The 12,217-nt window shown below is 39.2% G+C and overlaps 1 protein-coding gene across 3 annotated transcripts; it reads right to left on the bottom strand.

The window, feature by feature from the left end:
- Positions 1-1,005: 1,005 nt before the first annotated feature.
- Positions 1,006-12,179, bottom strand: DIMT1 (DIM1 rRNA methyltransferase and ribosome maturation factor). Of its 3 annotated transcripts, none has more exons than XM_026670529.2 (12): positions 12,075-12,179; positions 10,303-10,379; positions 9,486-9,572; positions 8,770-8,831; positions 8,582-8,675; positions 8,439-8,488; positions 6,970-7,093; positions 6,648-6,740; positions 4,650-4,714; positions 3,325-3,388; positions 3,134-3,240; positions 1,006-2,650 (listed from the first exon to the last, which is right to left on the bottom strand). In XM_026670529.2, the coding sequence occupies exons 1-12, from the start codon at positions 12,139-12,141 to the stop codon at positions 2,608-2,610; spliced, it is 933 nt and encodes a 310-aa protein (XP_026526314.1). In that variant the 5' UTR covers positions 12,142-12,179; the 3' UTR covers positions 1,006-2,607. The 3 variants fall into 3 exon arrangements, with proteins under 3 accessions (XP_026526314.1, XP_026526315.1, XP_087814500.1); XM_026670530.2 differs by having other exon boundaries at positions 10,303-10,376; XM_087958374.1 differs by lacking the exons at positions 10,303-10,379; positions 12,075-12,179 and adding an exon at positions 9,699-9,748.
- Positions 12,180-12,217: the final 38 nt, after the last annotated feature.

Below are 12,217 nucleotides of genomic sequence, written 5' to 3'. Positions count from 1 at the left end.
CATAAGGACTATGAGAAGGCTTTTTAATCATATGTAAGGACATTTTCTTTTGTAAGCTAAGTAATGTCTATTTGATTCATCAGAAAAGAAAATGACATTCTTATCCCAAAGTTAGATGAGGGGGGAAATCTCAATTGCTATAGCTTATGCAAATTTAAGTTGATCTCTGTTTTAAAGGCAATTTGCAGAAAAATCTGGTCTTTCAGGGAAAAATAGTATCACAATAAGAGAGAAGGGTATCCTTGTGGAAGCTATTTCAGAATACCTTTCTAGATGTTACACTTATAAAAAAGCAGTTCAGGCTGCAGACATGGAAACTAGTAAAATAAGGCTGCATTATTGTCCTATTAGCTGCATGGTTAATTATTTCAAGACAAATTCCAGCCCTCCCTCAAATATTAATGGTAGGCATACAGCATATTGCATGCAGATGATGCTGAGATCTGTTACTAATGCTGACAACAGTGAAAGCACTTAGATCTTTTTCTTCTGCAAGGAACACGTTACACTTTACATAATAAAGGCCAGAATAATTAACAGAATTACTAATAGGTACAAGTTTGAACAGGTGGCTAAATTTTAAGATGGATCCAGTCATCTGAGAATTGGAAAGCCTACCTTTTACATGTAGCTTAAATACAGTAGTTCAAGGAAGCATTTCAGGTTTTTAAAAATCCTTTTCCATATGAAGGGAGCATGTTATGTTCTAGCTTAGATGGGACTGACTGTTTATGAGGAAACTTCCAATAATTGAGTTGTGAGTCCAATGCATTCCATTTATTGGTGGGCCTAATAAGGTTGAAATTGGACTGTGGATGACTGCATTCAATGTTTCACTAAAGGTGAATTCATCACTCCAAGGTCTGAACCAATTAGCAGATTCTTTCTATGCTCCTTGGAAACTAAAGATAGAGCAGAAACTGCAGCAGTGTATATTTCCTCTCAGTTGCTGAAAAAATGGGATATGACTAAGCTGGAAAAACATCAAATCAGTCTTACACATAATAAGCATGCAAGAAGGTAAGTATATTGTTTGCTAGCATGGTTACACAATCCCCACTTGGCTCAACAGGGTAAATTTACCTCAAAAGTACCATAGTATCAACCTTTGTGTGTGTTAATACTCTCTTTCAATAATTCTTTGAGAGATAAAAGCATAATGTTCTGTGGAAGCTTCTGCCCATAAGAAGCTGATGAATTTGGAAGCCCAGGCCTTTATTCTGCTTCCTTCATAAAGGAACCAACTCAAAAGAATATAAGAAAATAAAATGGTTCAAATTGCAGCAACCTGCTTGTTGCTTGGCACTTGTTGCTGCAATCCTGTGTAACTATTTGAAAGGCCTATGTTGGTTACCAATAGTTTCCAGATTAAATTTACAGTGCTGGCTTTTATGGCTAAAATTATATGGTTTGTCAACAAGGTAGAATCATAGGCTGGAAAAGATCTTAAAGAAATCATCTAGTTCAATCCCCTGCCCAGACTATATATTTATTTACATTTATGAATTGCTCAGAGGTTTTTTTTAAAAAAATTGAAGGTTAGGTAAAAGTTGTTTGCATAATTAATACAGAATGGAAAAAAGGAAATGTTAACTTTCTTTTCCAAATGACTTGAATGTAGACTAACAAACTGAACTTAGCATAATCAATATCTACATGTTTTGTCAATTATCCTGATTATATTGCTGCATTGTGATTAGTGATGTCATCTGTTTAATAATTTAAGTTATAAAAAGTTTAGCTACATAGTATCTTAATAATGGGGTAAGAGTGTTGCATGTAATTTAAGAATTAGAGACTTTGCTCTTTTAAGAGAAGTCTAATTTTATAAACCGAGCAAAACAAGGTATAGATTACTATTTGCTGCACTCATTTGTAGAAGTTTGATGTAGTAGTTAAGGCCTAAGATTAGAAACCACCAGGTGACCGAGAGTCCTAGTCCTGCCTCAATGACCTTGAGCTTGTCACTGCTCTCAGCCTAGGAAGGAGGCAATACCAAACCCACTTCCAAAAACTTTGCCAAGAAAAATCCATAGACTAGTCCGGGAAATTGCCAGGAATAAACAGACAGGAAGACACACATGAATATATGCATGTGCGCGCACACATACACACACAAATATTCAACCATGACATGAAATAGAGAGTATGGAGAAAATTATTATTGTACAATATTAAAGACTACATTGCAGTCTTGTAAATAAAGGTATGACTAGAAGTAATCGCTTTGATAGAAAATAATTATTGCAATACACAATATAAAGAACATTTGGCCATTAAAAAAGACAGAGAATGTCAACTTTGAGATTAGACAAAATCCTAACTTCCGTATCAGTTACACATTTTTTTAAAATGAATAACAATATCAATACTTTGCTTGGAATATTAAGCACATACTGGGAGAGGCTAGATGCTATGGGATGCATTTCCAGATGCTTTTAATAATATTTATAAACGGATACGTTCTTCACCAAATAAAATCAAAAGAAGCAGAAACTGGATAACAACCAGTTGATGGTTGGTTGACATTCATTGTGAATATATTCTACTATAACATTTATTTATATAAATTAGTTCAATCTTCGCAGCAGCTTTCCTGTAATCCCTTCAGGAAAAGTGAATCCCTTTTGCGTTGAAGCCATGAAGAACACTGAAAAATGAAAATATTCTAGTCTTAGTAAGCTTTAGATGGCATAATGGATGTTACTTCCAAATGGACACAATTTTTAATCTCCCACGCAGGAAGAACAATGTTTTTTTGTACATGTGGGAGATGACCAGGCAGAGCCCAATGGAAGGGTCGAGCGTGTCATCAGTCTAGAGATTGTTAGCATGCAATAAAAAACGATATTCATTTGAACCGCCTTGACTCCTGATTTCCTGCGCTTGACATTACACTTCATCTTGAAGCTAATTTTATTATATTGACTCGTTTCTTCCACTCAGATAATCTTCACACCTGTGCTTTTACCATGGCACATTCTTTTCCTACAGTTTTGTTCAGGGCAAAATCATTCGATAGAACCATTAGTGCCACTATATAAAGTGCAATGTTAACTAACAGCTGTTATTCCAGTAAATTCTCTATTTAAACTATGAAATAAAGAGTTATCTTGAAGTAAATTTGTTTTACCTCATAAAATCATCAATATCCATTACTCTGGCACGTTTTTCTAAATAGCCGGTATCTTTTAGGATTTCATGTGTAAGTTCAGCAATATTGAAATTTTCAGGAATTTGCTGTCGGAAAAATAGAAAAATATGTGACATGGTTCAAGACAAAGATGCTTTATAAAAGATTGTAAATAGATCAGAAAGATTTACCAAATTATTTTGTGAACAGTGAATTCTGTAATTCTGTTCGAGCAACTGTTTCACAGCATTTGAACTGCAATAATGAAAAAAGGAAAGTCAGTTATAGAAATTCTTTTTTTTTTTGAAAAGTTTGAATTGTAAATTGTTCCTTTGCAAATGTCTTTCAACTGATTATTTTTTAACGTTAGTTAGTTTGCACCAACACGCACTACATCTCTTAAGAGTTTAATATCCTTACAAACTGACCTTGCTTATACCATGTCCAAATATAGCTTCATACTTTTTTTGTTTTTTGATACTTCACACTAACTGCTCACATTATTCTATGCAAGTGAGGTGTCTAAATCTTATAGACTGTTGAATTTAACATATCTGCATCCCATCAATGGGAATACACATTCAATGAAATGATACACACTGTTGTGGTTTACTGGCAGCAGGTGTGGGCAGTTGAGGTCTCTGACAGCGAGGACTCGGGTGAGGGGCCTGCGTGTGATGCAGGGATGGGGCCAGGAATATCAGTGAGGTGCTGCCTTTGGAGTTTGTGGAGTCTGGCAGCAGTGATGCAGAGGACCCTGAGGAGCCTGTGCCCAGTGTGTGCAGGGCTGCTCGAAGGAAAGAGCAGTTGCAGCAGCATAGGTGATTCAAGAGTAAGGCTGCAAGGTGATGGCCTCTCCCTTAAGGGATAAAAGCCAGCCCTCAGAGATGGGATTTTTTGCAGGAAGCAAAGAAGTTCTTGCACTTCAAGTCCTTGAAGTTTGGTCTATCCTGGTTTGTTTTCGGAGACTTTTGGCTTTGAATATTTCCTTGCACTTAATTTTGTGTTCTTGGCAGCCATGCACAACCTTGACAGGGCTTGCTCTTATCTGGGACAATTAGTTTTAATAGCGCTTTGCTGTGAATGAACAGAATTTATAGAGATGCATTAAAAAGGTTCTGCTTTTATGTTTTGTGTTTGTTTGATTTGAACGAGGCTTGGGTCAGAACCCACACTTAGAAAGCTTTGAGTAATAAAAAGCAGAAAAAGGCTTTCTGAGTCTCTTTCTCAAGAATGTCCAGACAAAACTGGGTATCAATCAAATCAACCACATTCTTCTATTCTCTGCTCTTGGTTAACAGCCAACACAAAATCTAAGAAATATACACTTTTGCCTCGTATTCATATAGAAATACACACTCTTAAGATTTCTGTGGTCCAAAAAACAATATTTCATCAACTTCTATCTTTTAGCAACAAAAATTACAAGCAAAACACTGAAGGGGGAGTCAACAATCTCAGGAAAGTTCCAATGACAAAGCTGCAAGCAATTCAACATTTAAAAAATGTAACTTACTTGAAAATGGCAGCAAGTGTCTTGTTTTTTCTGACAAACACTATCCTCAGTAGACCATCCCACTCCTAAACATTAGAGATTAAACAGAAAGTTTCTTGTGTCACACATGAAGGCTGCTTTCTGTTGGTCACTATTAAGGTAATCTCTAACACAGGGGTGGGCAAACTTTTTGGCTCGGGGCCGCATTGACTTTTAAAATTTGACAGACGGGCCGGGTCAGCACAAGAGTTTTTGGGAATCGCCCCCCCTCCCCCTTCTCCTCCTTCCCCTCCCCTCGGAGGCCCCTGAGTCAGGAGTTGCTACCGCCAGCGCGGCTCCGCGCGGCTCCAGTCCCGCGTTGCCTCGGGAAGGGAAAGGCAAAAAAGAGCCGCGGCGGTGCTTCGCAACGGGAGCAGCGGCACCGGAGGCTCAGGCTCAGTGGCTCCTGGTTTTGCCTTTTCCTTCCCAAGGCAACGCGGGACTGGAGCCGCACGGAGCTGCACCAGCGGTAGCAACTCCTGACAGCCCCAGCCGGACACCTGAGTAGAGCCCGGGCGAAACTGCCTGTTGCTGCTGCCGGAGCACCGCCGGGTCACCTCCTCCAAGCAGCCTGCCCGCCCGAAGGGCTTCCCCTCTGCTGCGCGGCTCGGGGCCAGGCGCGAGCGCCCGCGAGTTAAAAGGAAGCCGAAAGTTGCTGGGAAGTTGCTCGGGTGTTGGGAGCAGGCTTTTAAAGTGCCACCCGAGCAAAGTTTAAGCAGCCCGCCCGCCCGCCGGGCGGAACCTTCCCGCTCCTCGGCGGGAAGATGCTCCAGCCTGCAAACTTTGCCTTTGCAAAGCCCTGGAAGCCCCAGAAACCCGAGCAACTTCCCAGCAACTTTCGGCCGTTTTAACTCGTGGGCGCTCCGCCTGCCCGAGCCGCACGCGGCGAGGAATCCCGGAGCGCCGCCGGGTCGCCTCCTCCAAGCAGCCCGCCTGCCTGCCGGGCTTCCCCTCCGCCCGCGCGCTCAGGGCCAGGCGTGAGCGCCCGCGAGTTAAAACGAAGCCGAAAGTTGTTGGGAAGTTGCTCGGGTGCTGGGAGCAGGCTTTTAAAGTGCCGCCCGAGCAGGACCGCCCGAGCCGGGAAACGGCACCAAGCCAGGGCAAGGCTCCACCAGCAGCGGCCTAGCTTTAGGTGGCTCCAAGCAGCCCGCCCGCCCGCCCGGGTGGAACCCTTCCCGCTCCTCGGCGGGAAGACGCTCCAGCCTGCAAGCTTTGCCTTTGCAAAGTTTAAGCCTGGAAGCCCCGGAAAAAAAAGGGGGATCGGCGGGGACTCACCTTCGGAGAGGTTGCACTCGAAGGTGATTTCGAACTCCCAGCCGAGGCCTTTGCAAATTTCTTTTCTTTCCTACCCCTAGATCGCTCCGCACTGTTTTGTAGCTTTGGGGGCCACGCGGCACAGGGCAATACGCCACGCCCAGCGATTTTTTTTCAGGGGCGGGCCGGATTGGACAGACCAACGGGCCGGATGTGGCCCGTGGGCCGTAGTTTGCCCACCCCTGCTCTAACATCTTTCATCATCTCCCCTCTTTTTTCATTTGTACTTTAATCTTAGCTCAGAATGTGTTGTTCTATGATTGGTAATTCATGGAAAGCGTGATAAGGATAATTGGATAAATTAAACAGTTTAAACTGTTTAACAGTTTAACAGTTTTAAAGTGTTAAGATATAAATCATTTTGATTAAGTGCAGGTTTATTTTACTCATATGGTTGACTATATTCTTTCCTCATTTTCTTCACCAATAGGTAATATTTTGATTTCCTGAAGCTATCTCCTCCAAATGAAGCTATGAATGCTTCCACATCCTTATATACTTAGTTATCATTTAATGCTGTTAGTGAATAACAAAATATGAAGCATTAGAAAAACTTCACACAAAATATGGCACTCAAGCATAGTTGTCCAAACCTCCAAAGGTAATGTACATATAAGGGATACTAGGCTACTTTCATGGATTTCAGATCATACTGATAAATCTCACCTGAAAGTTAATTGGAGGCGGAGGGTTCTTTGGTTCTATCCTTACAACACTGGATTCAACTTTGGGTGGTGGTTTAAAATTATTTTTTCCTACCTGTTAAACATAATAAAGTCAAGTGTGAAAGAAAGAATAACTTTATCTTTCTATTTTTAATTCATTTTGTTGTAATTTCTTTGAGTGTTATGAACTACCAAGTCGTTTAATAATAAAACAAATAAAAACCTATCTTCAATCTATTACAACTTCACAATTTTATACCCCCTCCTGTCTATTATCTAAAATTTCAAAAACTCAGGATAAAATTACTTATTATTTTGCTTACTTTCATTAGATGATCAACACGAGCTAACAGCTGAGTATTAACAGATAGCCTACAATATAGGTGAGAGCCTGGTTTTGCAACTAGGCGAAGAGCAAATTCTCTTTGAAACATGAGTACTGCACACCTGGAAAATAAACATGGGATGCAAGTTTAATATCACTCTGAATTAGCCCTATCCTGGAAAAGATTAAGAACTTGATATTTGTTCAGCAATGTTGATACAAATATACTACTGTCTGATAGGTTTTAAACCAGCTTAATGTTTTGAACTCCATGAATATCCAGTAGATACTCTAGGCTAGGTTAAATCATGCATCACTACTGGGTAGCTTAGTAAATGAAATTGAAAATATTGTGAGGACTTAGTTGTTAAATGCAGTATGAGTATTATTATTGTAGGAAGATTTCAAATAGTTTGAATCACACAATGCTCCTGAAATAAAATGTTGTTCTTAAAAGGTAAGAGACTAATGCTGACACTTTGAGGACTGATGTTTATAAATCATAGATTGATAAACAACATAGTTTGCTTCAACCCCTTCCAGATGAATATTTCTTTAAACTTATCTGACAATATTTATAGGCATTTCAGAGTTTGTGTAGGGACCCTCTAACAACAGTTTTAGAGAGACAGCCAGTTTGGTGTGGTGGTGTGAGTCAAGCAAAATATTTCCACTGAAAAGTAGATATATAGCAGCAGTCAGATAACAGATAATCAGAGTTGGAAGGGACCTTGTATGTCATCTAGTCCAACCCCCCACCCAGGCGGGAGACCCTACACCATTTCTGACAAATGGCAGTCCAATCTCGAAAGTCTCAAGTGATGGTGCTCCCACAACTTCCAAGGGCAAGCTGTTCCATTGGTTGATTGTTCTCACTGTCAGAAAGTTTCTCCTTATTTCCAGGTTAAATCTCTCCTTGTTCAGTTTCCATCCATTATTCCTTGTCTGGCCTACAGATGCTTCAAAAAATAGATTGACCCCTTCTTCTCTGTGACAGCCCCTCAAATATTGGAAGACCGCTATCATGTCTCCCCTTGTCCTTCTCTGACTAGCTAAGCCCAATTCCTGTAACCGTTCTTCATATGTTTTAGTCTCCAGTCCCCTAATCATCCTGGTTGCTCTTCTCTGTACTTTTTCTAGAGTCTCAACATCTTGGTCCCCAAATTTTTGGGCACCAAGGACCAGTTCCATGAAGAGAGGTTTTTCTGCGGACCGGATTGTGGTTTTGTGTGTTTCCTGTATCCCACAGATGGGACTTTGCTTGTTTCCACACCCCAGGGGTCCCCCCCACCCGATATATAGAACTTGATTTCTTACAAAATTTAGTTTGTCACAGTGCTAATTCTTTTCTAGATAAATGTACTAATTTTAATCTGTAGGTTTAATCATAGTAATATTTGGATAATTGGATATTATTTCTAAAAGCATCTAAAAACTATATTAAATACTGAATATTTTTCTACATACCTAAAGAAAGGCCGATGCAGCAATAGCTTAAAAACAAAAGGAGAAGAAATCTGGGGGTGGAGGGATTAAAAAAAAAGATTGATTACTACAAGAGTAATACAAAAAGACAATGTCTTATTTTTCAAGTCTTGTTTTATACTTACTTGGTAAGGCAAATTAGCCACACAAGCATCAAAAAAAGGAAGGTCACTTTTCAATACATCTCCAATTTTTATTTCAAGTTTGTTAGCCAAATGTCTGAAATGAAAATAATACTGTATCATTAATATATTTCCAAGAGAGGTTCTAGTTTAAAAAACACCGTGACTTTGCTATCACACAGAGCACTTACGTTCCCTGGACTCTTTTCTGAAGTTCACCAGCAAGCTTTACATCAAGTTCACAAGCAATTACCTGAAAGAGAATCATATATAAAATGTTGTTGTGGACATATCATATATAACACATCCCAAAATTACTTTTATGTTGTTATAGAATTTTAAACAAATTTCTGATGTAGCTGTAAATATTAAGGCTCTTTTTTTAAACTTTGTAGTTGGATACTGATGTTCCTCATACATTGGCTATCCCAAGGGTGCTTTTTTTTCCAAAAAGCAACTAGACTTTCCTGTTTTTTTTCTTTGAAAATGTTTCATTTCTCATCCAAGAAGCTTCTTCCATTCTAACTGACTGGTGGCAAATAAGTTTATATTCTTTGCAGTCATTAGCGCTCTTACAGTTATCCTTAACCTTCCGAGAGTCACTGAGGCATTTAGGGCTTATCTGTATCCTCAGAATCACCTGAACCAGAGTGTAAATGAGTGTGGAACCTTCTTGGAACTGTTGCATTGTAAACAGGAGATAGGTAGTGTTGTATCCCTCCCTCTCTGTTGAGGGAGGGTTGAATGGGGAGGGATACAACATAGGCTGTTGTTAGGCTTTGATTCTTTCTTTTAGTTCTTCTTTTACATGATCAATCAATTTTTGTTTGATTATCTTTTCCTATTTTGTGCTATCTCCTTGTGATCAAACAGGGAAAGAAAAGCATTTCTTTATTTTTAGATTTACCTTTTTCACCTTTTCTAACATTTTCACTGTCATGTTGCCAGTTCCAGGACCCACTTCTAAAACAACATCTGTAGGGTATAAGGAAGCCTAAAGAATGAATAAAATATTATTACCTAGGCTTGTTAGCAATGCATATAGACAAATTTCATTGATATACAACATAATGTACAGGGGAAAGGGAATGGCCTTGTGGGACAGGAGGAAGAGCCACACCAAAGCAATGGTCGGATAAAAAAGTTATGTCCAGAGCAAGAATGTAGCATGAATAAACATCTCAGATAGGATCCTCCCTAGTTCTCCTGAAGGAAAAGGAGAGGAATGCATTCAGACTTGCAAGATTCTGTTATTGTAGCTTCAGAAAATAATATTGATTTACATGACACTGGTTTCCTAGTGTGGCCTACTTGGAAAGGCCGAGATACATCGAGAAATTACTTACTAAACCAGAATTCTATCAAGTCAAAAAGGTCCATCTATTAAATGTGTACAAACTATTTAACTTAATTTTTCTCTGATGTATCATCTGAATACCAGATACAACCATTCTGATACTTTTTATATTTTTTTAAAAGGTACAAGGAAATTTGTATTGTGTACAGGTATAGTTGAACTTTTTTTTTCTTCAAAATTTCATATTTTATTTCTTAAGTATTTTATGATAAAATCCTGTTTGTTTAGTGAGAAACAGATCCATTGATTTCAATGAGACTTTCTAATTAAATAGGTATACATTAGTAGCTTCAAATACCACTAGTTTAATAATAATGTGTGAGAATAACTGATTTTCTTACACTGGATGATTGTGATTATCACTTACCTTTTCTATAATGGTGTTAACAATCAGGGGATTTTTCAAAATATGCTGACCAAGTCCAGTATTGAACCTAATGCCTACTAATAAAAATAAATTTTAAGATGCATACTGATAATGAGTCATTTTGTATCAAACTCTGCTTAGTTTTGTATCAAACTTGCCAATAGTTTTTTTTATACAAGTCTTAAATCATGGGATTATCTCTAATAATTTACTCAATTCAGAATTTGGCACCCTTGTCAGAGAAAGTAGCATCAAAACAACAAGATATGATTGAAGTTCCCAAGCTTTATCTTTATGTCTAGTTTTAAAAAATATTTTCTCATTCTTCCTTATAAATTTCTTCCAGCTCAGAAATATGCTTCCACATTGCACTGCTTATGGATTGCACATTAGAAATCTTTCTACAAATTTTAAATCATGCTCAGATTAAGTGACTGTCTTGTTGTAATAGCCAATCTCTTTTCAAATTCTCTGGAATATTAGCTTTTAATATATATTAATATTGAATGTGTTATTCCTTCCACCTGCTTTCTGAACTACTTACTGACTGCTTGCTATCCCTAAAAGAACACCTCCATATTTAGTGGTCTGCAATGCTCTTTCTTCAAAAGCTTTTCTATTCCTTCTCTAAATGTAGCTTACCTGGTTCTGGTCAAATTTGTTCAATTTTTGTTTCCTCACCTGAAGCACAAGATTCTGTTTTGCATATTTTTAGATTATGATTTTTTGGGGGTGATAAGGTCGAAGGAAATTTCCTGATTAAATTACCCATGAAAAAAATCACTGTTCTTCTATAACCAAGGCTTTTATTATGGATAACCACTCCAGAGCCAGCTAAAATTTTCAGCTGCTGAATCATGGGTTCTGCTTTGCAGACCTGACCAATTTGGGGAAGTTCTACCAGACATTCCCCCCCCTCCCCCCACCGATCTTTAAGCTAATATCAGAAGAGGAAACTAGCTGAAAAGAGGCTCGATATGGAGTCATCATCATTACCAGGACTCCACAGTTCAGCCCTGAGCCGTGTGTGTGTGTGTGTGTGTGTGTGTGTGTGTGTGTACATACATACACACATACTCATTGCAGAATACCTTATGCCACCAGACTTGAAATTCTAGACCTAGCAAACCTTGAATTACTCCGTCTTTGGTCCGATCTAAGTATAGTATATAAAATCATACATTGCAAAGTCCTACCTGTCAATGAATACTTCAGCTTCAACCATAACAATACAAGAGCACACAATAGATACAAACTAAAGGTTAATCACACCAAACTCGATTGCAGGAAATACCACTTCAGCAACAGAGTGGTCTGGAATACTCTACCTGACTCTGTGGTTTCTTCCCCAAACCCCAAAAACTTTAACCTTAGACTGTCTACTACTGACCTCACCCCTTTCCTAAGAGGTCTGTAGGGGGCGTGCATAAGCGTACCAACGTGCCTACCGTCCCTGTCCTATTGTTTCTTTTTATTTTCCATTTCATGGATTCATAACTATGTTTATACTTATACCTGTTAACTTATAATCGCTTGACAAATAAATAAAACATACATACATACATGTATGCATGCATACATACATACACATACATATATTCTCTTTCTATTAGAATTTGGATACTTCTGGGGGAAGATTCGAAATCACTTCTATAGCGAAGCCAAAATACTATCACTATCACCATAGCGCCCCCACCCCCGCCCGTGTGGTAAATGATACAAAGCTGCAGTCCATTGCAGCCTGTCCTCCCTCGCCCGAGAACTCCTCTCACCAGGGCCTTTCCCTTTCCTTTCTCCACGCGGCGGTCGGGACCGCGGCTTCGTCTTCACCTTCGGCATGGCTCTGCCGGGCCTCCAGCATGCGAACCTCGGAAGAGAAGGAAGGCGAAGTGGGTGGAGGGGAGGGGGGGCGTTG

Source organism: Notechis scutatus, chromosome 2 (genome assembly GCF_049901735.1).
Source record: "Notechis scutatus isolate UNSWTSFEM ecotype Mainland chromosome 2, rNotScu1.2, whole genome shotgun sequence".
In the NCBI taxonomy this organism is placed as follows: domain Eukaryota; kingdom Metazoa; phylum Chordata; class Lepidosauria; order Squamata; family Elapidae; genus Notechis; species Notechis scutatus.
Note: the sequence above shows the minus strand (reverse complement) of the source record. Positions and strands in the feature narration are given on the sequence as shown.